Here is a 26,471-nt window from a genome sequence, read left to right as displayed (position 1 = left end):
CACATACAACTAACACGTTTAACTAACACGTGTAACTAACACGTGTAATTAAGACGTGTAACTAACACGTGTAACTAACACGTGTAACTAACACGTGTAACTAACACGTGTAACTAACACGTGTAACTAACCTATACAACTAACACATACAACTAACACGTGTAACTAACACGTTTAACTAACACGTGTAACTGACACGTTTAAATAACACGTGTAACTGACACGTGTAACTGACACGTGTAACTAACACGTGTAACTAACACGTGTAACTAACCTATACAACTAACACATACAACTAACACGTGTAACTGACAAGTGTAACTGACACGTGTAACTGACACGTTTAAATAACACGTGTAACTGACACGTGTAACTGACACGTGTAACTAACACGTGTAACTAACACGTGTAACTAACCTATACAACTAACACATGTAACTAACACATGTAACTAACCTATACAACTAACACATGTAACTAACACATACAACTAACACGTTTAACTAACACGTGTAACTAACACGTGTAATTAAGACGTGTAACTAACACGTGTAACTAACACATGTAACTAACACGTTTAACTAACACGTGTAACTAACCTATACAACTAACACATACAACTAACACGTGTAACTGACACGTTTAACTAACACGTGTAACTAACACGTGTAACTAACACGTGTAACTGACACGTTTAACTAACACGTGTAACTAACACGTTTAACTAACACGTTTAACTAACACGTGTAACTAACACGTGTAACTAACACGTGTAACTAACACGTGTAACTAACCTATACAACTAACACATACAACTAACACGTGTAACTAACACGTTTAACTAACACGTGTAACTAACACGTTTAACTAACACGTGTAACTAACACATACAACTAACACATGTAACTAACACATACTACTAACACGTGTAACTAACCTATACAACTAACACATGTAACTAACACATACAACTAACACATGTAACTAACACGTTTAACTAACACATACAACTAACACATGTAACTAACACATACTACTAACACGTGTAACTAACCTATACAACTAACACATGTAACTAACCTATGTAACTAACACATGTAACTAACCTATACAACTAACACATACAACTAACACATGTAACTAACACGTTTAACTAACACGTGTAACTAACACGTGTAACTAACACGTTTAACTGACACGTGTAACTGACACGTGTAACGGACACGTGTAACGGACACGTGTAACGGACACGTGTAACTGACACGTGTAACGGACACCTGTAACGGACACGTGTAACGGACACGTGTAACTGACACGTGTAACTATCACGTGCAACTAACACATGCAACTAACAAGTGTAACTAACACGTGCAACTAACACGTGTAACTAACACATACAACTAACACATGTAACTAACACATACTACTAACACGTGTAACTAACCTATACAACTAACACATGTAACTAACACATACAACTAACACATGTAACTAACACATACAACTAACACATACAACTAACACATGTAACTAACACATGTAACTAACACATGTAACTAACCTATGTAACTAACACATGTAACTAACCTATGTAACTAACACATGTAACTAACCTATACAACTAACACATGTAACTAACACATACAACTAACACGTGTAACTAACACGTTTAACTAACACGTGTAACTAACACGTGTAACTAACACGTGTAAATAACATGTGTAACTAACACGGGTAACTGACACGTTTAACTAACACGTGTAACTGACACGTGTAACTGACACGTGTAACTGACACGTGTAACTGACGTGTAACTGACACGTGCAACTAACACGTGTAACTAACACATACAACTAACACATGTAACTAACACATGTAACTAACACATGTAACTAACACATGTAACTAACACATGTAACTAACACATGCAACTAACACATGCAACTAACACATGTAACTAACACATGCAACTAACACATGTAACTAACACATGTAAATAACACATACAACTAACACGTGCAACTAACACATACAACTAACAAGTGTAACTAACACATACAACTAACACGTGTAACTAACACATGTAACTAACATGTGTAACTAACACATGTAACTAACACGTGTAACTAACACATACAACTAACACATACAACTAACACATGTAAATAACACATACAACTAACATGTGTAACTAACACATGTAACTAACATGTGTAACTAATACATGCAACTAACACATACAACTTACACATGTAGCTAACACATGTAACTAACACATGTAACTAACACATGTAACTAACACATACAACTAACATGTGTAACTAATACATGCAACTAACACATACAACTAACACATGTAAATCGACTGGAATTGATGCAAGTGCACATAAGGCTTTAATGCATGATGGTAGTAGACTCATTTAATGTTCTCTTCTCATCAATGTCCCTCTCCCCCTCTCTCTCCCAGGCGCTGCCCCTCTACAAGCTGTCTATCACAGAGAAGGTGGTGCAGGCGGTACAGTCCATGCTCCTGCCACAGGAGGGTAGTCTGTCCATCCACACCTCCCTCCCCGCCTCAGGAGATGGCTCTAGTCCTGTCATGGCCGCTGTCCGCCTGCTGGCTGAAATCAGGACCAGGTAAATCACTAAGGAGGAAATTACCTCGGTCAAGATGTTTTGCTGCTCCTCCAAGTGTGTGTCTGCACCTGTATGTCATACATTTGTTTTGCTTAGTTAGTATGACGGTTCAAATGTGTCTGTTGTGTTTGGCTCCCAGGGCTTGTCTGGTGATGGCCCAGCTCCTGGAGGACAGCTCGTTCTGTGAAGAGTTCATTCAGCAGTGTCCTGCTGCTGTGGAGGTGCTTAACCTAGTGGCCCAGGAGTGCAGTCCTGGTGAGTGACCACCCACTCTCACCCAGTAGCATAGTGCTCAATGATGACACAACTTCTACAATGCAGCATGACTGTACTTTTACTGGCCATATTTTCTCTATGACCGTAGTATTGATTCTGCTGTGTTGTGCAGGGGAGCGTCTGGGCATGGTCGAGGCACAGTGTGAGCGAGTGAGAATGCTGTACCGAGACTGCGCTCGACCGCCACCCCCTCCCCTCCAGACAGACAGGTGCCAGGTGGGTGTCGCTGTACTCATTGATCTACTGATCGAATAACTGACACAAAACCATACTAGGATTTTTTGAGGGATGAAGGGATTCAGTTTGAAGTTTGTGGGGTCTTGTAACGCTCTCTGCTCCGGTCTATATCTCTCCCTAGCCCAAGGAGATTACATGGAGTCCAACCAGGGTGTTCCCTCCAGTGCGTGCCTGCATGTTCTCATCTCGCCTTACCTCCGTCACCTTCCTGGCCGACCCCAGCGCTGGTGGAGGCCTGCCCAGGGGAACCTTCATCTATGCCACCTCACCTGTACCTGTTCAGGTGGACACCCCTACACTTACTGGATGTCTTGGGAATGGCACATGCTAGGTTTTATATTCATGATAATTCAGTTTTGCATGCTTATGAAGCAGGTTAACTCATTTGGAATCTTTAAATTCCTCTCACTCTTTTTCCTGTAGGCTCCTTCCTTTTACTGGGAAATAGAGATTGTCTCCTATGGAGATTCGGAAGACGACAGCGGCCCTATTGTGTCTTTTGGCTTTGCCACAGAGGCGGAGAAGAGAGACGGAGCATGGACCAACCCTGTTGGCACCTGCCTCTTTCACAAGTATATGCTCCTATGGATTTGACATATGTAATCTCTGTGAGGTTTCCCACTGCCCTGTCTGAGATTGAGTGCTGTCTCTGTGTTTCTCCCTTTCAGTAATGGCAGGGCTGTGCACTATAATGGCTCCAGTCTGCTGCAGTGGAAGAGTGTGAGGCTGGACGTAGCCCTACTTCCTGGTGAGATGGGAAACAATCCTCTCATCTAGTTTCATAATATCACCTACCTCCTATTTTTGACTTTTTTTGCTTATGGAACCAATGTGTATTGCATATTTATAACATTTTGGTGAAACATCTGATTTTGAACTGTATCTTGGATGGTGACCATTCTCTTCCTGCTTACAGGGGATGTGGCGGGCATTGGCTGGGAGCGCTCTGAGGGTACCCCTCCACCCCCTGGCCAGGTCTCTAAAGGGCGGGTCTACTTCACCTACTGTGGCCACCGCCTCAGCCCCTTCCTGGAGGATGTAGCAGGGGGCATGTGGCCTCTGGTGCACATTCAGAAGAAGGTGGGTAAAACAAGATAACAAGTTAAACAAGATAAAGCCTAATTAATGCAGCTTGTATGTCATCATGGTGTGTTTTGCATTTTGTTTAGAACACAAAGATTCGTGCCAACTTTGGTTGCCGGGCATTTGCGTACGCAGAGGGCCAAGCACACCGCAATGCTGCTGACTTTTGTGTTGACCTGGCAGAGGAAATCAGTGCCAACTTCGAGGCCCTCCCATTTGCCATGGCATCCGACAGCGACAATGATGCGGGTGCTAGTGTGGCATCTGACTCTGGATCCCATGGACCTCCCTGTCGGATCGCCGCGGTAGCAGTTGCCCAGCAACGTATGTTCCTTTTACTTTCCCCTTTCACCAAATGCATGTTTCAGTTACTTTCCGGTTGCGTAACCTAAAATGTGATGTTTTACTTCAAGGCCCAGTGCAGTCAAAAAAGTGATTTTCCTGTATTTAAATATATTGTCACACTGAGGTTAAATAATACTGTGAAATTGTGTACATTTTGTTGATCATTTTAGTGTAAGAGCTGTTTGAAAAGACTGTCTGAAATGTCTGCCTGTTTTGGTGGGAGGGAGTATTGGCCTTCCCAGTGACATCATTAGGCGGTAAATGAGTTAATAGACCAACAAGAAAGAGTTCCAAACCACTCTGCCAATAACAGCAACTTTTCAGTGTTCTCCTCCCCACTTTCAGACAGTCCTAGCAAAATTATTCCTTGAGAAATGTTTTACCATTTTAATTGAAAACAATCACAGTAAGGTACTTAAATGTTCCCCAGAAATGATTTGATATCGAAAACAGCTGCATTGGACCTTTTAACCTGGTGTGATTTCAGTCCTCGGTTGCGTTTGCTGTTTGGTCGACCCCGCCCCGCCCCGCTCCACCCCACCCCGCCCCGCCCCGCAGCCCTAACCCTCAGCCTCACTGTCTGGTCTATGTATATGTCTCCCAGTCGGTTGCGTTTGCTGTTTGGTCGACCCCACCCCGCCCCGCTCCACCCAACCCCGCCCCGCAGCCCTAACCCTCACCCTCACTGTCTGGTCTGTGTATATGTCTCCCAGTCGGTTGCGTTTGCGGTTTGGTCGACCCCGCCCCGCCCCGCAGCCCTCACCCTCACTGTCTGGTCTGTGTATATGTCTCCCAGTTGGTTGCGTTTGCTGTTTGGTCAACCCCGCCCCACCCCGCAGCCCTAAACCTCACCCTCACTGTCTGGTCTGTGTATATGTCTCCCAGTTGGTTGCGTTTGCTGTTTGTTCAACCCCTCCCGCCCCGCCCCGCAGCCCTAACCCTCACCCTCACTGTCTGGTCTGTGTATATGTCTCCCAGTTGGTTGCGTTTGCTGTTTGGTCGACCCCACCCCGCCCCGCCCCGCAGCCCTAAACCTCACCCTCACTGTCTGGTCTGTGTATATGTCTCCCAGTTGGTTGCGTTTGCTGTTTGGTTGACCCCGCCCCGCCCCGCCCCGCCCTGCAGCCCTAACCCTCACCCTCACTGTCTGGTCTGTGTATATGTCTCCCAGTTGGTAGCGTTTGCTGTTTGGTCGACCCCGCCCCGCCCCGCCCTGCAGCCCTAACCCTCACCCTCACTGTCTGGTCTGTGTATATGTCTCCCAGTTGGTTGCGTTTGCTGTTTGGTCGACCCCGCCCCGCCCTGCAGCCCTAACCCTCACCCTCACTGTCTGGTCTGTGTATATGTCTCCCAGTTGGTTGCGTTTGCTGTTTGGTCGACCCCACCCCGCCCCGCCCTGCAGCCCTAACCCTCATCCTCACCCTCACTGTCTGGTCTGTGTATATGTCTCCCAGTTGGTTGCGTTTGCTGTTTGGTCGACCCCACACCGCCCCGCCCTGCAGCCCTAACCCTCATCCTCACCCTCACTGTCTGGTCTGTGTATATGTCTCCCAGTTGGTTGCGTTTGCTGTTTGGTCGACCCCACCCCACCCCACCCCGCAGCCCTAACCCTCACCCTCACTGTCTGGTCTGTGTATATGTCTCCCAGCTGGTAGCGTTTGTAAGAATTGGCTTTGTTGTTTGTCCTCCCCTGTCGAGACAGAGTACAACAGTGACTCGTCGTGCCTCTACAAGGTAGAGCTGAGCTACGAGAACCTGGTCACCTCAGGGCCTGAAGCACACCCCCCGCCTATCGCTGATGACGAGAGTGATGACGAAGATGATGACGATGTTCCCAGGGTGAGTTGAATATCTTTCTGGTGCTTATTGTTCTGAGAAGAGCCTTCAAATAACACATTCACTTTTTGGTATCCTGGATTTTCACTGTTGGCATGAATGTACTGTTTCACCCACCCAGGAGGACCACTATGCCCTGCTGGTGAAGGCCTGGGAGACCAAGGTGTTCCCCACCATCCGCCGTCGCTTCCGCAATGAGGCAGAGAGGAAGTCCGGTCTGGACCAGATCAAGGGAGCACTGCAGCTGGGTGAGGATTTATGTTCAGTCTCTCGTTTCTGCTCCTCTGCTCTTTGAGCAGCTTGGGACACTGAAAACCAGGTGGTAAGAGGTGGTCAACCTTGTAGCTCTGTTTAAAGAGCAGCTTGGGACACTGAAAACCAGGTGGTAAGAGGTGGTCAACCTTGTAGCTCTGTTTAAAGAGCAGCTTGGGACACTGAAAACCAGGTGGTAAGAGGTGGTCAACCTTGTAGCTCTGTTTAAAGAGCAGCTTGGGACACTGAAAACCAGGTGGTAAGAGGTGGTCAACCCTGTAGTTCTGTTTAAAGAGCAGCTTTGGACACTGAAAACCAGGTGGTAAGAGGTGATCAACCCTGTAGCTCTGTTTAAAGAGCAGCTTGGGACACTGAAAACCAGGTGGTAAGAGGTGGTCAACCCTGTAGCTCTGTTTAAAGAGCAGCTTGGGACACTGAAAACCAGGTGGTAAGAGGTGGTCAACCCTGTAGCTCTGTTTAAAGAGCAGCTTGGGACACTGAAAACCAGGTGGTAAGAGGTGGTCAAGCCTGTAGCTCTGTTTAAAGAGCAGCTTGGGACACTGAAAACCAGGTGGTAAGAGGTGGTCAACCTTGTAGCTCTGTTTAAAGAGCAGCTTGGGACACTGAAAATCAGGTGGTAAGAGGTGGTCAACCCTGTAGCTCTGTTTAAAGAGCAGCTTGGGACACTGAAAATCAGGTGGTAAGAGGTGGTCAACCTTGTAGCTCTGTTTAAAGAGCAGCTTGGGACACTGAAAATCAGGTGGTAAGAGGTGGTCAACCCTGTAGCTCTGTTTAAAGAGCAGCTTGGGACACTGAAAATCAGGTGGTAAGAGGTGGTCAACCCTGTAGCTCTGTTTAAAGAGCAGCTTGGGACACTGAAAACCAGGTGGTAAGAGGTGGTCAACCCTGTAGCTCTGTTTAAAGAGCAGCTCCCCATTGACTCCACTGTTTTACATTTTTGAAGGGATGCTTTTTGACCTTTGTTCTTTGTGGTGTTTTTATTGCTTGAAATGTTGTTCAGGCATGGTTGACATAGCCCGGCAGACAGTGGAGTTCCTGTATGAAGAGAACGGTGGCATCCCCCGGGACCTCTACCTCCCCACCATCGAGGACATCAAGGATGAGGCCAACAAGTTCACCATCGATAAAGTCCGCAAAGGTACCCTGCACTTGCACCCACCACCATGGCAGAGACCTCGGTTATTGAACCGTTATTGTTTTCATCACCTTTGACCCTCACTGTAAATACATTATTAAACACAGGAGTTTTCCTGATAGCTGGTTTAACAATTACTGAAGCACTATTTTCTTTGAATAATTTTTTGTAATGATCATTATCATTATGAACATATAGGCTGTAGTGTTACCCGGCTTTGCCCTTACTTATACAGTATGTTTCCTCGTCTCAGGTTTGACCGTGGTCATCCGCTGTCCAGACAGCAACAACACCAACAGCACCACAGGCGGAACAGCCCTGCCCAAGTTTGCCATCCGAGGAATGTTGAAAACCTTCGGCCTGCACGGAGTGGTTCTGGACGTGGACTCAGTGAGTGTGGAACACTTCACTTCAGTTGTCATAGAAACAAAGCGAAAATAAGTTAAGCTTTGTCTCTTGTTATTTACTGTGTGTGTCTGTGTTTTCAGGTGAATGAGCTGGTACAGGTAGAGACGTACCTGCGTAGTGAGGGGGTGCTGGTGAGGTACTGGTATCCCATTGAGATGCTGGAGCGTCCCCCTGTTGGGTCCCGCCGTACTGCTGCCAATGGCCTTGTTAATCTCGACAGCAGTAACATCCAGATCCATAGGTAACTAACACACACATACACGCTGAAATAACACACTGCTATGAACTGTAAATCATCCCCCGTGGCCTGCTGTGTTTCAGGGAGCTTCTGCGCTGTGAGAGTGCCCTGGCTCGGCTTTACTGCCGCATGGCGCTACTCAACATCTTTGCCCCCAAGAGCCCCCACACCTTCACCCGCCTCCTCCACATCCCAGCCATTAGAGACATCACTTTGGAACACCTGCAGCTGCTGTCCAATCAGCTGCTGGCTCCGCCTCTGCCTGGTGAGCAGACTCTCTCTGGATGACATGATGATCCACGGAAAATAATGGGTTAAATAGAATGAAGTTAGAAAATGGACTAGACTGAAATAACACATGGATTTTTAGGTGTACAATTGAATGAATGGAGTGATTTGGAGTCTGCTTTTAAGAATCCGAGTGTAGACTGGACATCCACTACCGTCTCTAACATTTAGATTCCAAAATTCCAAACAGTCCCTTTACAAGTCAGAATGTTGAATATATATATACCTGTTGTCCAATGATTTTGTCCTGCTGCCGGTGGAAATTTATGACAAAATATCCACAGGAAATATTATTAAACCGACTTCAAAACGCAGGTCTCTGGTATCACAGACTGATTTATTAGGCAACCTTTCCATGATCTTTGTGCTGAGTGTTCTCTGTTTGTCCTGCAGATGGCACCATCAGCTCCAGCTCCATCCTGGTGGCCCAGTCTCTACTCCACAATCTGCAGGGCCAGAGCTGTTCTCCCACAGAACTGTTTTACCAGGGCAACGCACAGCCCATCCGGGAGTGGCTCACCGTGGCCATCACCCGCGCCCTGCACCAGGGGGAGGAGAGCCTGCTGGAGCTCACCAAGCAGATCTGTTGCTTCCTACAGGTCTGCACAGGGTTAACTAATGACCCGAGTCTGTCTGAATGTATATTTCCCCAGGGATGGAGATCTTTTGTTTTAATATGGTTCATCTTTATTTCCCTTGTTCCATTATGTAGAATGCACCAGAGCAGTTCACTTCAGAGGACTTCCCAGTATCAGAGTCAAAGGTCAGCATGGATGTCAACTTCCCGGGTGCTGCCTTCGTGATCGTCTCCTGCAAAGAGAGCCAACTAGGCTGCCGCAAAGAGTGAACTAATTTAACATACTTTTTTTGTTTCCAATTACCTTTATCTAAGTTTAACCCATGACCCTTGACCATCCTAGATGTCTTACAGTGCCCCCATTTTCTGCCTCTCACGTTTCCTCTCTTCCCCACTAGCTCCTCCCTGTACAAAGCCCCATGGGCGCGGGTTATGGTTTATGGCCTTGGTCACAAGGTGCGCAGGAACGGCCAGCTCAACCTGATGGAGGCGGTGTGCTACCCTCTGGATGCTTCACCCTCCAACACAGGCCTCACCCCCCCTCCCACTACCAACCAGTTCCCCACTGTCATCATCCCCACTGACAAAGTGCACATCAAACTGGGTGAGTGCTTGATCTCCCCTAGTCCTGGCTTACAGTAATAACTCTTTTCAGCATATATATGTTAATTATGTTTCTCTCTGTTTCAAATGATTAACATGTATTGATAATAGCTTGGTTTGTTTCACTGTCTCTCTCTCAGGGGTGTCGCCTCCTCCTGGCGTGGTGCTGGTGCTGCACTCCCTGCCACTGGAGTTCCCCCTGGCTATGGCATTTGCTGAGCAGCTGCTGACGTGGAAGCTAGGGGAGAATAATGAGCACTCTGAGGAGGAGCTGGACACTGTGCCCTCGTCTGTGCTGCTGCAGGTGGTGGAGCTGCTGGGTAGGCGCTACACTTTCGTAAAATCTTTGAAATTTCTGCCTCCATGGCGATCCATGAGGTGTCCAACGTCTACATCTTTTACATAACCTTCAGTCACTCGTTGTATGGGACTAATATCGCATCATGTTTTGTGCTGACAACAAGTTGGTCACTATTTTCTAAGAGTTTCTGTTCCCTCTCTCTTCCTGTCTGTGACGTTCTAGGTGGGCTGTTATGGACCACAGATCTGGCCCCCTGCGTCAAGGAACTCTCCTTCCATCTGCTGGCTGAGCTCTTCCGTAAGATCCACCACCTGGAGCAGCGGAAAAGCCCTGCAGGCCTGTCCAGCTCCATCGCTCTGTTGCTTAACCCCTGCCTGGCCGTGCTCATGGCCCTGCAGACAGAGCTCCGCAAGCTGTATGACCGGGAGACCCAGGGCTGGGTAACTGCAGGGGCCGGAGCAGGGGGCTCATCCTCTGGTGGCGGTGGCCTGGCCCTGGGGACTGAGCAGAGCAGATTCTCCACCTACTTCCACGCCCTGATGGAGGTGTGCCTGTCTATAGCTGAGGTCACCGTACCCCTCAACATGGGGTGCTCAGGAGTGGGAGCACTGTCCTCCACCAGTGCCCCTAATCTCAGTGACTCCTCTTCATCCTCCTCCTCCTCCCCAGGCCAGACCCCCCAGAGCCCCAGCCTGCTCTCCAAGCGTAAGAAGGTGAAGATGAAGAGGGAGCGTGCGGCAGCAGCAGTGGCTGCAGTGGCCTCAAGGAAGAGGGGTTCTGCTGGTGGGGCTCGTCTGTCAGAGAGCGACAGCGCCCTGCTCAACATGGCCGGTAGTAAACCTGAGGACATGCTGTGGTTCCACCGTGGCCTCACCCTGCTCATGATCCTCCGTCACCTGGCCAACAAGGATCCCCAGGGGCTGAGTGTGACAAGTGATGCTGTGACGGACGCCTGCCAGGCCCTGGTTGGACCTACCGCTCACAGCCGTCTGCTGGTGCTCTCTGGCATCCCCACCCACCTGGAGGAGGCTGTGGTGCGCAGCGCCATCCGCAGAGCCTGCCATGCCCACGGGGGTCTCTTCAAGGACGAGATCTTCATCCCCCTGCAGGAGGAAGAACCTAAGAAGCCCAAGGCAGGAGCCGGAGTGTCCACCCCCCTGGACGGCAAAGCAGCCCCCGAGCCTGGGCGCCCCTTCCCCAGCAACGAGAGCCCAGACAGCTCCAGCTGCTTGACTCCAGCCATGAGTGTCTCGGCCTCAGCCTCCACCAGCCATACCTCCATCTGCAGCTCCTCTCAGGGGTGCGTGTCCCGCACCGCCAGTGAGCTCTCTGTGGACCAGGAGCTGCTGGCTGCCCCACCTCTCACCCCTGTGGCTGCAGCCTCGACCGTACCCTCCCCACAGCAAGTGCCCCTGGATCCCCACACGGTGTCCAGCCAGGAGAGCCTGGATATCTCCCTGTGCAGCACGGGGAGCCTGGGCAGTCTTGGCAGCCTGGGGGAACCTCTGGACAACGCAGAAACAGCCTCTGTGTCAGACGGGGGCTCCATGTACACCGTCACTTCTCTGGACAGCAACTCCATCTTGGCCCGGCCCATCAAGGGCTATGCTGTCATAGAGGTGGGTCACAAGTGCATTTTTACAAAGAACTTGATATATTGATATTGTTGATTTATATATATTTTTTGCTTTGATGGAGGCAGACTTGCATGTCCTTCATCTGTTTTGCACATCCTGAATGTAGGTTCGCGCCCGAGCCAAAGTGGAAAAGATCCGCGCTAGTCTCTTCAACAGCAGCGACTTGATTGGCTTATCCAGCCTGGAGGGTGAGGAGGAGCTGATGGAACTGACCAATGAGGAGATCCTCACAGCCTCCAGCGTCAACCCGAGCCTGTTTGACACACAGGGTAGCTCCGCCCTTGAGGACTACTTCCTGAACAAGTCTCTCAGAGGTAAGTAGTTTATGGCTCAATCATCTGTACTCTATCAATACAGATAAAAGTCCTACATCTGGAGGGGTCTTAATCTTTTCTCCTATGTTCCCAGGGGACAAGTTGGTTCCAAGTGCACGAGACGTGCTGATGGACATCTTCAAGAGTTGTGCACACTCAGAGCAGATGCTCAGCCTCACACCAGCCAAGCCTGTCAAAGTGTCAGACATCTACTTGAGCAAGGAGCAGATCAACTCCCAGACTACTGGAAACCTCCTCCACGTCTTCTTCACTAATGTACGGCCGCCTAAGAAGGTGCTGGAGGACCAACTGATGCAGGTTGGTACACCCCCCCCCCCCCCCCACCACCATGAGTGTTTGAAGACAACAAAATAGATATATGCTTAATTGACCCTGCCTCATCCACATGATTTTACACACACACACACACACACAAACACACACACTCATCTATATGCATCTGCAGCCATGTTTGTCTGAGCAGTGCTATATGTTCCACAGATTCTGCGTAAATATGGCACCACCAAGCCCAGCAAGAACAAATACAGCAAGGTGGGTAAGGAACAGCACGCAGTCAAGGTGGTGAGCACCAAGAGACCCATCACCAAACCACCCAGCAAGGAGAAGTCTGTACTCAACAGCGTCAGGTGAGTTTTGTCCTTCACCACACACACAATGCCACCCTGAACACCATTTTCTGAAATAGTTTCCACTCCCACCTGTAATTATGGAAAGTAGTGGGTTTCAAAATTACACTCCCCCTAAGAGCCTTCTCTTATGCTTCCCACGCTGAAATGTGTTACTTAAATAGCGAGTCTTACGAATTCAATTCTCATGTTAAGAAACAAAAAAATAGCAATAAAAACTGTTCTCTGTGGATTCTTTATCCACTTACAGAAGGAAAATGGAGAGTGATTAAATGTTGCTTATTATGCTTAATCATCAAATCAAGCCTCGTTCAGTATACTGTTATTTCAGCCATGACATTCGTCAGTACTCATTTGGACAGACATTTTCCTGACCTTTTTCCATATCTCTGTCAGGACTGCACTGAGTGAGAAGAAGACTGTACTGAAGCCCAAGTCCCCTGAGAAATCCAGGCCTGATGAGAAGGACACAGAGAAATCTCCTGCCAAGAAGCCTGAAGGTACTGACCACTCTGTACCCTCTCATGTTACCCATCTGTCTAGCCAATATCTCTCTGGAGCTGAGGAACAGTTCCCTCCAGTTAGAATGTAGATGACTAGATGGAAACTGAGAGCATAAAGTCCATGCATCTGTGAGTATGGCTGTTAATGTATTTATACATGTATTGTCTCCTCCCTCACCCCTCTCACGTAGTCCCAGAGGAGAAGTACTTGACTCTGGAGGGCTTCCATAAGTTTGCTGTGGACCGGGCCAAGCAGGACATCCGTAGCGTGTGGAGGGCCATTCTGGCCTGCGGTTACGACCTTCACTTTGAAAGGTGAGCCTGGCGACCCGCCCCCCTCCAGGCCCTGCAGTCAGCCTTCACACTCCGAGTGTGGAAAGGAACACACATGACTGGAGCATGTTGTAAACAGTTGGAGCATGGAACACACTGTGATTGTTACGTCAACACGCATCACACATTTACACATGATGTACTCTAAGAAATGATGGCACGTGTAATCATCTGAATCACACACTATACTGCACTGTACAGTACATTTAATCTCTGTAATTTGAGAAAGCCAGCTGGTGCCAGATTAAGCCATATTATACACAGATGTAGGATCTTGATTTGAGCCAGGAAATGTGGATTATAATTCATTTACATTTTTGTAAGGGTTGATACATTTTTCGTTAGGGCAAATAAAGTCTGACATTTTAAAGTGGAAATTACAAACTTCAGAAGCCTTTTAAACATCAAATATACTACACGTTTTCCTGCTGTGCAGGAAATCTCAGCAACAATAGTGATCAAATGAAGATCCTACATCTGCATTAAGAGAATCTGTTCATATGTAGTGGTTAACCACTCTGTTGTATTCCCTCTCCTCTGGTTTTCCAGATGTACCTGTATAGACACGCGTCATGCCCAAAAGGCCTGTAGGAGGTGGAGCCTGGAGATGGACGTAGCGTTGGTTCAGTACATCAACAGGCTGTGTGGTCACCTGGCCATCACACCTGCCAGGCTGCACCCCCATGAGGCCTACCTGGAGCCCAGTGACGTCGCTGACCCACGCGTGGCCTGTCTTCTCAGTATGTGACCTGCTCACTGACATACCACGTCATTAGTTTACATACACAGTCTATTATTACACGTGTTTGTGTGGTATTGGACATCAGTAATCATGAGTGTTAGTGAGTGGGTGGGAATGTGTATTTGCGTATATGTGTTGCTGTGTTCACATTTCCCCTGTGTGTGTGTAGATGTGCCTGTGGAGAGCCTGCGTCTGCGCTTTGCTCTCCTGCAGTCTCTCAACAACACCCTGGAGAGTTTCTTCCTACCCCTGGTGGAGCTGAGACAAACACACACCTACCAGAACAGCATCGCAGCACTGCTCTCTGGGGCCAAAGGTGAGACACACACAAAAATAACATATCAGAACTGCTCTGTCAGGTCAATGGCACACAGCAACAGTATGGATCATTAAGGAGTGGTGTTGTGTCAGGGAATTGGCTGGTTGTTAAATCGTTTAAGCTGTAGGTGGGCCATATGAACAGTATTAAAAACGTCTTGCTGACCTACTCATTCTACCTCCACCCTATCTCTATGCAGGCCTGGTGTTCTATGATAACAAAGTGATAGTGATGAACCAGGTGTTGAACGCCACAGTACAGCGGACTGCAGACCACGCTGCCCCCGAGATCACACTGGACCCTCTGGAGATTGTTGGAGGTGAGCTCACAGGACAAGCCCAGAGCCCTTTTTTACCTTCATTCACGTTATGACCTCTACGTTGAGTGTTGATGGTGTGTGTTCCTCCAGGAGAGATCCGTTCCTCAGAGAACACCTACTTCTGCCAGGCGGCACGCCAGCTAGCCTGTGTGCCCTCGTCCCAGCTGTGTGTGAAGCTGGCCAGCGGAGGAGACCCCACCTATGCCTTCAACATCCGCTTCACTGGAGAGGAGGTCCACGGCACCAGTTAGTATCAACCTTCTTCTCCCACTTTTGTCCTATAGGAATGAACTCTGTTTGATAAGACTGAAACACTGTCTAAGTTGACCCCTGACTTCTGTGACTCTCCCAGGTGGTTCCTTTCGTCACTTCCTGTGGCAGGTGTGTAAGGAACTCCAGAGCTCCGCCCTCTCCCTGCTGCTCCCCTGCCCCAGTGCAGCAGCCAACCGCAACAAGGTACAGTGACCCCCCCCCACCCCAATCTGCCTTCACCGCAACAAGGTACAGTGACCCCCCCCCCCACCCCCATCTGCCTTCCCTGGTTGCAGCAACATTGTAACACCAGGAACGATGATAATGTCTCAATAGTAGTGCACATATGTATTAATCCTACTCCCCACAGTATATACTTAAGCAGTAAGGCCCGAGGAGGTGTGGTATATGGCCAATATACCACAGCTAAGGGCTGTTCTTAGGCACGATGCATCGCCGGAATGAATACAGCCCTTAGCTGTGGTATATTGGCCATATATCACAAAACCCTGAGGTGCCTTATTGCTATTATAAACTGGTTACCAATGTAATTAGAGCAGTAAAAATAAATGTTTTTATCATACTCATGGTATAGGGTCTGATATACCATGGCTGTCAGCCAATCAGCATTCAGGGCTCGAACCACCCAGTTTATAATAGGAGTGTAAACCGTGTCTGGATTGCAAACCAGTTGGGCACTACATGGCCAGTGATCACTGTATTACTGATAGGCTAGAAGAGTCTCTAACTTGATTGTGGTGCTTCTGTGCTGTTTTGTTCCAAAGGGGAAGTATATTCTGACGCCCTGTCCGATCAGCTATGCGGAGGAGCAGCTGCTGCAGTTCTTTGGCCAGCTGTTGGGCATTGCCATCCGGGCAGATGTGCCCCTGCCCCTGGACCTGCTGGGCTCCTTCTGGAAGAGCCTGGTGGGTGAGCCTCTGGACCCAGAGCAGGACCTGCAGGAGGCCGACCTGCTCACATACAACTACGTCAAGAAGTTTGAGGGTGTAAGAGACAGTCATTTAGACATGCATATTGGTCATGTTTCTGGAGAAATTGAGGTGATTTTGATAATGAAAGGAGGAACTGACTTACTCCCTGACTCCCTGGAAGTTTTGAAAGCTCTGACCAGAAACAAACCCATCAAAAAACTGGTGATGCTGTATGCAGATGTTCCATGGTTCGGCCAATAGCTAGCTTATTGACCAGTCCCTTTCTACTGTAAACTCCATACAGTCACTACTGACTTCTGCTTTCTACAGTTCAAACCCAGACTGTAGTTTCACCATACCACTTCCCCCCCTTGTTCCCAAAGAGCAGTGTTCCATTGACCTCTACCTGACCCTTTCCCTCTGCAACCCAGGTGAGTGACGAGGACGATCTGGAGGCCCTGTGTGCAGAGATCTCGACCCAGCACCACTCAGGAGAGAGTCCTGACTCCCCCAGCCAGCCCTGCTGCACCTTCACCTACATCACTATGACTGGAGAGGAGGTGGACCTGTGCCAGGGGGGGCACAACCTTGGTGTCAGGTACAGTGACATTCTGTCTCTATGGCCCAGGAACTTGTTTAGTTCGTATGAGTCTTTGTTGATGTTCTCTAATGCGATTCCCTTTGGCCGTCAGTTTTTCTCTCCAAATAATTCTGTCCTTTCAGCACAGTAATTTCTGACTTTCACAGAATGTGCTATCTCTGTTTAACCTCTCTATCCCTCTACACTGTCTGTCCTGTGTGTGTGTGTTTGTAGCTGGCAGAATAAGGATGTGTATGCGCGAGCAGTGCGGGGCCTGCGCCTGCGGGAGCTGCAGAATGTGGAGTGTATGACAGCGGTGCGTGCAGGCCTGGGCTCCATCATCCCCCTGCAGCTCCTCACCATGCTCAGTCCCCTGGAGGTGGAGCTACGAACCTGTGGCCTGCCCTACATCAACCTGGATTTTCTCAAGGTAGCTAACCTAACGTAGCAGGCGTAACAACGCCTTAGCGGAGTCCCCACATCCGTTTTTCAGGGGAAACGGAAGTTAGGTTGAAAATACTGTATCCCTGAAAATATCCGCTTTCTTCCAACCCCGCAGAGAGTGCGAGGTAGCTAATACATATACCATACCCTCCCTGCCACCTCACACCTACTGTACACATCCCCTTCTGAAACCCTAGGACACTCACACCTACTGTACACATCCCCTTCTGAAACCCTAGGACACTCACACCTACTCACACCTACTGTACACATCCCCTTCTGAAACCCTAGGACACTCACACCTACTGTACACGTCCCCTTCTGAAACCCTAGGTCACTCACAGCTACTGTACACAATCCCTTCTGAAACCCTAGGACTCTCACACCTACTGTACACATCCCCTTCTGAAACCCTAGGACACTCACAGCTACTGTACACATCCCCTTCTGAAACCCTAGGACTCTCACACCTACTGTACACATCCCCTTCTGAAACCCTAGGACACTCACAGCTACTGCACACAATCCCTTCTGAAACCCTAGGACTCTCACACCTACTGTTCACACCTACTGTACACATCCCCTTCTGAAACCCTAGGACACTCACACCTACTGTACACATCCCCTTCTGAAACCCTACGACACACACACCTTCAATCATCACTCCACCATCCTCATCCACCACTAAGAAGTAAGAGTTATAGTATAGAGTAATGAGAAGATAATATTTTTGGTGGGTAGTAATAGTGAATGTCTTTGCCTAGAAGAGTCCCATAATTGTCCCTGTTTTGCATGAACCCCTGTTACCTCTCTCTCTGTAGGCCCACACCATGTATCAGGTGGGTCTGATGGAGACCGACCAGCACATTGAGTTCTTCTGGATGGCGCTGGAGGTTTTCACTCAGGAGGAGCTCTGCAAGTTCATCAAGTTTTCCTGCAACCAGGAGCGCGTCCCCTTCACCTGCCCCTGCAAGGACGGGGGCCCGGACACCGCCCACGTACCCCCCTACCCCATGAAGATCGCCCCTCCGGACGGGGGAGCAGGTAAGTGCCTGGAAAAGTCAGTGGTGTGTGTCATAGGAGATTGTAGTGGGACAACAGACACACGAGTCAAAGCCACACGGGTTACTAAGTGCTTGATGTCCTCTGTGCTGTTTGTGCACAAACTCTTGGGAGGATTGTGTTTATCGTCCTTATTAGCTCACACTGTCTTAAAACTTGGACGGACTTTGAAACAATGATTTTCTATTTTCACCCTTCCTGGATGTATTGTGTGTTAATTAGTAGGGGATGTTCTATGGGGAGAAGATGCAGAGCTGTTATCTTAAAACTGATCACCTCAGACCTTATGATCAAACTCCAAAGAATATTTAGAGTAGACCAAAGTGTCAAAGCTGCTCAAAGGACTTTTTACCCCAACTTTTTATATTTTAGATAGCAACAAAAAAATGTAACCAATGTCAGACTCCAACCACAACAGTATGAACAGTAAAACTAGATTGATGAGTACAGTAGCTTCCATAGATTAGAGGTTAGGGTCCCTAAACGAGACAGCCTGCTTCTGTTCCAGGCAATAACAATCATACTATGGGCCATTATTGACATGGAGAACATGGAATTGATGGAAAATGACTTTCCAGACTGCACATAATACTCTCAGCAGAACAGAATTTGAACATAGTAGAAGTGCAGAGCTCTTTCTGCAGATGTTTAATGTTTTAAAGGTTATATTATACATGTAACATTTACACCTGCAATTAGTGCCAAATGTAAATTACATCCTAGTAGGAGCAGAGGAATAGAAACAAGAGTAAAACATATCAATGTTTTACCGTGACTAGCCGATCCGGCTGTTGTATGTACAACTTCATGAGTTCACAATAGCAAAAACTTCACGTCTTTGCAACTGATGTTTTTTTTTCATTAAGATAAAGTAAGAAGCCAGTGTCCTACAAAAAAAACTCTAATGTAAATATTACATTTAATGTTTTAAGATGATTTTTCGTCATCCAGTATGTTTACCTATTTGTGTGTTTGCCAGGTTCGCCAGACTCTCGCTACATCCGGGTGGAGACCTGTATGTTTATGGTGAAGCTGCCCCAGTACAGCTCCCTGGATGTGATGCTGGAGAAGCTGCGCTACTCCATCCACTACCGTGAGGACCCTCTCAGCGGCTAAAGGGACCTGATGGATGGAGTACACCACCTCCATATAAATGCAGCTTCAACACCAACCCTACTATTTATTACCCATACAGCCCCACCCTCTCAACCCCTCTCCTGTCCAACTTTACTTCCACCCTCTCCTGGAGCTACCCACAGAACAGAAGGCCAACCTGCTTTCCAAGAAGACACTGAAGCTTTTCTTTTTTCTACTTGTTTTATGTTTGGCTTTGCTTAATTTCAAAAACATTCTAATCAGGTTGAGCATTTCAGGAGTGTGTTTTGACAATTGTTTTCAGAGCTGATGTAGGGGAGTTCAACCCCACTTTCCTTGACACTAATGTTGTTATCTTTTCTGTTTTGGAGTGGCAGTGAGCTGACTGATCACTACACACATAGTGGGAGGGACCTGACTGATCACTACACACATAGTGGGAGGGGCCTGACTGATCACTACACACATAGTGGGAGGGGCCTGACTGATCACTACACACATAGTGGGAGGGGCCTGTGACAGGGCACATACCCTTTTTGATTATAGGGAAAGTTACTCTCTCTTCCACCTTATTTCCCCTCACTTTTCTCCCCATCCCTCTTTCAGAGGACTTGGTCTTCTAAGCTTAGTTCTTACTGCTCCACTCCCACCCTTCCAGAGGGCACTCTTTCTAAGGCATGCCTTTACCACAAGCACCTCCTCCTCAAGAAGGGGAGAGGGAGTCTGTGTGAAAAGGAAACTCCAAATATTCCTCTGGAATCAAGGCTTGTGTATTGTTTGATGTTTGACATAGAAAAGGAAACTCTGTTTTTTTTACCAGGTCAGCTCTCTGCAGTCAAAACGTTGACAAGCACTCTGTATGACATTATATAGTTACTGCCTGTAAAGATAGACTGCTAAAAGACTAAACTAACTATCAGCCTATATATACAGTGAATATGGTTTATTTAAGTCTATAAAGAGGGTATGTATATAAGTCTTGTAAAAGGTCATATTAATCTATTACGTGAGGTTGCAGTTTTGAGTTTTGAAACTATCCTAGTAGCCGTGGCAGCAGGGTAAGGTCAGGTACACTGAAGTTGGACTAACAGACTAAAGCTCTACCTGGTTGTCAAGTCTGGCTTTTTGGGTTGCCAGGTCTGCTATACTTGCATTTCAGGTTACGAAACTTGTGTTGCTTTGTGAAATTTGAGGGAGATGTTGTTATCCCGAGCTGCCCTCCCACATTGCTTGTGTGCTACTGAATGTGCGCCGAATCTCCCCGCCAAACACACACAATCCACTCACCAGGGGGTCTAGCCTTTTTATATATTTCCTGTGACGAATGAGCAGTGGTTCTGCTGCTTTTTTTGTTTGACCCATAACCAAAATGTTTTAGCTGTGTAAGGACTTCACAGAAGAGAACATGTAAATAGACTTCTACATTATATTTGATGCTTCACTTCAACAATTGTTTTTTTGTTTTGTTTTGTTCTGCGCTATTCTTCCAGGGAAAAAATATGATTATAAAAATGATATATCTAGGATATTCTTTATTGGATATCCAGTTTGTTTGGTTTTATTTTTTACCAATTTTGAAATGACTAGTTATATGTCACCTTAATGTCTTGGAACTCAGATGGATTCTACCGCTCATTCTCTTCTACTCAATGGTGAAGCATGTTTTCTTGTGTGAGTTAAACAGCTATTTGACTTGGATGGGACTTGAAGAACACAATGAGAGCTACCACAAAATATTTGAGATGGATGTTTGGATTGCTTGCCAAATTAGTTTGGTTTTGTTCTTTTAAAGGGTAAATCGCTGCTAACAAGGACACTCTTTCTGTTCTTACCTCCTTTTGGAGGATTTGAATAGACCATTAAAACGGACATATTAATACAAAGGGGTGTTGCGGTAAGAAAATGTGTGCTGTACATTTACTTGATATTTATTACAATTATTTATGTTTGCATTAACTTAACTTTTACTGTCTTACCTCTGCACATCAGAAACATAACACAGATCTCTAAAATGGATTATAGAGGGGTAAAGAATAAGATGGCGTTTGAGATTTCTGTGTCACAATAAAACATTTCTTGATGTAAGCGTCTTGTTGTTCACTTATTTCTCTTGTGTTAGTGTCAGGAGACACACTCAGGAAAAACACACGGACTGCCATATGCGCCCAAGGAGGCTAAGCGGAAGGATTAAGTCACATCAATATTTGATATTTTTTTCTGTTTGAGGGTCAATATCACAAAACAGTACCATTTGAACCATGCAATATTTGACATTTTATTTCAGAATTGTTTTTCCTTTAATGTTTTACTATAAAAAGGAAATATTATACTTGCAGAAAAACATGTTGGCCAAGCTCCAGCACTTAGAGTTAGACAATTATAAACACATTTTCAGTGATTCAGCCATAAGATATGTCCACCCTGTTACGGACATACACTTAACTGTCTTTAATTGCTTTCATTGGACTATTTTAATCATATTTACATTTTCATAAAGCTTTTGTGTCCCCTTGTCAACCCTGTCCATGTGTTCTGGTCAAATTATAAAGAAATAACAGATTTTGTATACGATGTGTGGTTTTATACAGAACATCATCTAATTTGCACCTTATCTTTCTAAATTGAGACCGGTATTAATTATATTTTATCCAAGTTTATAATTGTGTGGTGTTGGCCGTGTCTTACTCTAAAATACATGACACAAATTCTTGATATTTGACAATGTAACTGAATTAATTTGAATAAGATGCCAAGGTATAACAGAGTGGACAGCTATAACGGGACAGAACATGAATTAAACCCCGAATAGACATCTACATAGTAATACATGTAGTAACAACACTGGAACTGCTATTTAGTTACATATTCATTGTGAAAAACAACTCAAAAATACATTGCCAGTACAAAATCATTGGAATTAGCATTAAAACACATTCCTGTCCCTCTCTTCCTCTCCCTCTCTCTCGCTCCCCCTCTTTCCATATCTCCCCCTTTCACCCCAAATGCTCTTCCACATTCTTCCAGGTGGATTTTTCCATCTGCACAGAGCATCTATTAACAGCCTGTGGCTCTGGCATCAGACAAATGATCTGTCCATCTGAGTACCAACAAATATCTTCCTTTGGACTTGATGCATTTCACCTTAATGTTATGTTCCTCTACATCCATGATGATGCCAGGGTATCCTTCATGGTCATAATTGACAACACACCACTCCCCTATGTGATTAAGTTCGATAATGTCAGGTCGCCATGTGGTGTCATGCTTGTCATGAGATGCAGGGAGCTGGTTAGACGCTGCAGGGTCACCCAGAGTTGACTCTTTGAGCTGAAAACAAAGACAATCCAACATGCCACTATCCTTCTTGCACAGACAAGTAATGTCCCTGTATTTTATCTGGCCTGGTGAGACACTGATAACCTGATGAATCTTCATCCTTCCTTTAATGGCATTTAAAACAGGCATCTAAGGTGAGAAGAGAAAGCATATTATAAGATATAACGAGTAACAAACACCTTATACATTTCAATACTCAACCAGCTACTGTACAAGAAAAATGTATGTATGTGTGTATGGGGAGGAAGGAGAGTTACCTCTGATCTTACCTCAACAACATGAATAACATCTCCACAGAGGAGTTGGGGCCCTTTAGGACAGTGTACAGGGCCTGTGCATCTTGGATATCCTTTCCATGGTGCACTGCTCTATCTGCAGATCTCTTGAGGGCCCCTTGACCCCCATCTGGTGCCCCTTTGCTGTGTCTGGCCTCAAAGAAATTCCAGTTAACCTCTTGAAAGCCTTGGTCATGTGGTTCTGTGGCAAGTAGGTAGAAGTTTCCTTTTTGCTTGTATTGTGTAGCCGGCCCGTCACTAAAGAAATTAAGCTGACTGACTTCAGGGTACTTCTGCTTCAACATAGCAAGAACCGGATCAAGGTGGGCCCAAATGGCAGGTGGATCATGTCTCCGTGATGGTGAAATGGAGCAAAAAGCTATTGGTGATTGATATGTAGCAGTGTGGAGCACTCCAGTGTGGAGAGTGGCTTGCTGATGAGATCCTCCAAAATTCACAGACTGGATCTCTTGACTGTATTTGCATGAATAGTTGTTGCTGAAGTCAATGTGCAACAAGCATTCATTGTTCTTCAGACTCTCCCTAAGCTCCCTATAGGCCCTGTATTGCCACTTGATATTAAAGATGTGTTGCCTAAACTTGGCGAGCCTATCTTGAAACTGACTGACCAGTTCAGTTTCTGTTATTGTGACCTCCCTCTTCACGGTTATCATGGAGCACTTCTCTTCATCTTTTTGGATCGTCTCCATTGTGTCAGAGGAACTTCTACATTCCCAGGAGGTTTCAGAGTTGGATGAGTGGTGAGGAAGCAATCCTTACATTCACCATAAGCACATAGCTTCGATTTCGGGTCACACATACTTGAGTTGACCATGTCCTCAAGGTTTTTGGTGGACAAAAGCCCAAGGCTGTGAAGAGAATTTGCCATGAACTGTAAATTCTCATGGGTTTTGCGGTGACAAGTTCCACGATCAGTGTCATTGGGCGTAACAACCCCAAATGTTCTGAGGCGGCAGAAGGAGGTATAGGACAACTGGCCAAGTTCCTCAGACAGGAATTTCCTATGCAGATTTGTCATTGTGTCAGTCAAAAGCCTCTTCTGCATTTTGTTCTTTAGTCATGTGATGGTTTGTTTGCGGCCGGTCGTTATATGACTTACATCATCACGGAGAAAGAAATCCTTCACTTTCCTTTTGATTTCTGTTTCTGTTCTGCTTTCCTTCCTCGTCAAAAAAGAGTAAAGGCCCCCTTCCAACTTTGCTCTCTTATTTGAAAAGCCCAACACCGTCTGGGCATACTTCTGAAGTGTATACTTCTTCAACATATTAACAGAGGTCACTTTCGCAATGATTTGCTTGTTCTTCTGTTTCCTTGCAGTTCTGTATTTTGTTTTGATATCTTTAATGAGAGATGTATGAAAGAGAAGAGCCCTCTTGATACGTTCTGTCACATTCTGAGGTCTCAGCAATGCTTTGACTGTTGAACGAGGCGATACAGATGCCTGTTCTCCCCTAATCCTTGCATTCCTCTTCCTGTACTTTTCCTTTTTTTTCCGCTCCTATGCCACTTCTGATTTTAAATGATCTATCTCTTTAGTTTACCAACTAATAATCTTAAATGCCTTATCTTAAGCATATTCTAATCTTGAAGGCCCAGGCTGATTTTCAGGAGTTTAGGGGGGTGTTTGGGACTGCAGCAAAGCACTCAGCTTGGCCCTGCCTCTGAGTATCCTTTTTGAATCTCTCCATTTCTTCCTTTCTGCACACTGCACTCTGTCACTGAGTTCAGCTATTGCCTTCTTCTTCCCTGTCTCTTTATCTTTCCTCCATTTCTCCCTCTCTTTCTCTAGATACTCTCTCCTTCTTTCTGGGTCAGCATTACATCGTTCTCTGTATTGTCGCAACACTAAGAGGAGGTGCCATTCCTTCAGAAAGACCGGATTCAATTGATATTTATTTATTCTTAAAATACTATACATGCTATATATACTGTAATTGTGTAACTACAATTTATGAATAAAAACACATATTTTTTAACACATTACTGCAAGGTATCCATTTGTCCAACCTGTTGAGTGCATGTCCACCCTGTTATGTGTACATGGATAACAGGGTGGACAATAACAGGGTAGACATTTTGAGCTAAAGTTAGCAACTATGCTCCAAGTGATCGTGATGAAGCTAAGATAATGGCTGCCACATGAAAAGTAATTTGCATTGTTTGACAAATATATTTTGAAATTATGAAATTCGATTAACGTCTTTTGTATTTTTGCATACTCACTAGATTCACCATAATTGTTTTCCCGCCAAGGAAGTGGCATAATATCCTGTTTGTAATGTCATTGTAGAAAATATATATTTTTATAATATACATTTTCTTAGTGCCAGTATGCACAATGTAACAGGGTGGACAACGATTTTGAGGACGTACAGAAAATAGTCAATATTCTTAGGAAAAGTGCTGTCACGTTCTGACCATAGTTCTTTTGTGTTTTCTTTGTTTTAGTGTTGGTCAGGACGTGAGCTGAGTGGGCATTCTATGTTGTGTGTCTAGTTTTCCCGTTTCTATGTTTGGCCTGATATGGTTCTCAATCAGAGGCAGGTGTTAGGCAATGAGACAGCCTACAGGGAGGAGGTCAGAGACTTGGCAGTGTGGTGCCATGACAACAACCTCTCACTCAACGTCGTTAAGACGAAGGAGCTGATCGTGGATTACAGGAGAAAGAGGGGAGAACAGGCCCCGATCAAAATAGACGGGACTGTAGTGGAGCGGTTCGAGAGCTTCAAGTTTGTTGGTGTCCACAGCACTAAGGACTTAACATGGTCCACACACACCCACACAGTCATGAAGAGGGCACGACAACGCCTCTTCCCCCTCAGGAGGCTGAAAAAATTTGCCATGGGACCTCGGACCCTCAAAACGTTCTACAGCTGCACCATCGAGAGAATCTTGACTGGGATGCATCACCACTTGGTATGGCAAATGCACCACCCTCGACCGCAAAGCGATACAGAGGGGGGTTCAGACAGCCCAGTACATCACTGGGGCCGACCTCCCTGCCATCCAGGACCTCTATATCAGGAAGGCCTGAAAAATTGCCAAAGACTCCAGCCACCCAAGCCATAGACTGTTCACTCTGCTACCTTCCGGCAAATGGTACCTGAGCATCGACTCTCCGACCAACATGCTCCGAGAGAGCTTCTACCCCCAAGCCATAAGACTGCTAAATAGTTCATGGTTACCCAGACTATCTGGGCTGACCCAATCTTGCACTAACTCTAAGCACACTCACAAGACTATACAGCTATATATACACACACTACACTGACACTCACACAAAAAACACACACATACCCTACCGGTCAAAAGTTTTAGAACACCTACTCATTCAAGGGTTTTTCTTTATTTTTACTATTTTCTACATTGTATGAAATAACACATATGGAATCATGTAGTAACCAAAAAGTTTTTTTATATTTG

At 46.2% G+C, this 26,471-nt stretch overlaps 1 protein-coding gene across 2 annotated transcripts in view; it reads left to right on the top strand.

Moving 5' to 3' along the window:
- LOC139389321 (probable E3 ubiquitin-protein ligase HECTD4) overlaps positions 1–19,827 on the top strand; it is a 70,288-nt gene extending 50,461 nt beyond the window's left edge. For both annotated transcript variants that reach the window (XM_071135987.1, XM_071135985.1), the window contains 34 exons: positions 2,468–2,637; positions 2,777–2,892; positions 3,026–3,129; positions 3,272–3,433; positions 3,574–3,722; positions 3,819–3,898; positions 4,067–4,230; positions 4,320–4,557; positions 6,281–6,417; positions 6,536–6,662; positions 7,688–7,825; positions 8,076–8,212; positions 8,311–8,471; positions 8,552–8,733; positions 9,150–9,355; positions 9,469–9,599; positions 9,732–9,937; positions 10,077–10,256; positions 10,460–11,856; positions 11,981–12,188; positions 12,283–12,506; positions 12,690–12,835; positions 13,232–13,335; positions 13,530–13,653; positions 14,221–14,411; positions 14,583–14,729; positions 14,932–15,051; positions 15,142–15,297; positions 15,404–15,507; positions 16,089–16,310; positions 16,667–16,833; positions 17,050–17,245; positions 18,081–18,303; positions 19,301–19,827. In XM_071135987.1, the coding sequence (XP_070992088.1) occupies positions 2,468–2,637; positions 2,777–2,892; positions 3,026–3,129; positions 3,272–3,433; positions 3,574–3,722; positions 3,819–3,898; positions 4,067–4,230; positions 4,320–4,557; positions 6,281–6,417; positions 6,536–6,662; positions 7,688–7,825; positions 8,076–8,212; positions 8,311–8,471; positions 8,552–8,733; positions 9,150–9,355; positions 9,469–9,599; positions 9,732–9,937; positions 10,077–10,256; positions 10,460–11,856; positions 11,981–12,188; positions 12,283–12,506; positions 12,690–12,835; positions 13,232–13,335; positions 13,530–13,653; positions 14,221–14,411; positions 14,583–14,729; positions 14,932–15,051; positions 15,142–15,297; positions 15,404–15,507; positions 16,089–16,310; positions 16,667–16,833; positions 17,050–17,245; positions 18,081–18,303; positions 19,301–19,437 (6,654 nt within the window). In that variant the 3' untranslated portion in view covers positions 19,438–19,827. The remainder of the gene's footprint in view (positions 1–2,467; positions 2,638–2,776; positions 2,893–3,025; positions 3,130–3,271; positions 3,434–3,573; positions 3,723–3,818; positions 3,899–4,066; positions 4,231–4,319; positions 4,558–6,280; positions 6,418–6,535; positions 6,663–7,687; positions 7,826–8,075; positions 8,213–8,310; positions 8,472–8,551; positions 8,734–9,149; positions 9,356–9,468; positions 9,600–9,731; positions 9,938–10,076; positions 10,257–10,459; positions 11,857–11,980; positions 12,189–12,282; positions 12,507–12,689; positions 12,836–13,231; positions 13,336–13,529; positions 13,654–14,220; positions 14,412–14,582; positions 14,730–14,931; positions 15,052–15,141; positions 15,298–15,403; positions 15,508–16,088; positions 16,311–16,666; positions 16,834–17,049; positions 17,246–18,080; positions 18,304–19,300) is intronic.
- The last annotated feature ends 6,644 nt before the right edge of the window (positions 19,828–26,471 follow it).

The sequence above is a fragment of the Oncorhynchus clarkii genome, chromosome 30 (genome assembly GCF_045791955.1).
Source record: "Oncorhynchus clarkii lewisi isolate Uvic-CL-2024 chromosome 30, UVic_Ocla_1.0, whole genome shotgun sequence".
Taxonomy (NCBI): domain Eukaryota; kingdom Metazoa; phylum Chordata; class Actinopteri; order Salmoniformes; family Salmonidae; genus Oncorhynchus; species Oncorhynchus clarkii.
This window is presented reverse-complemented; position numbering and strand designations above follow the sequence as displayed.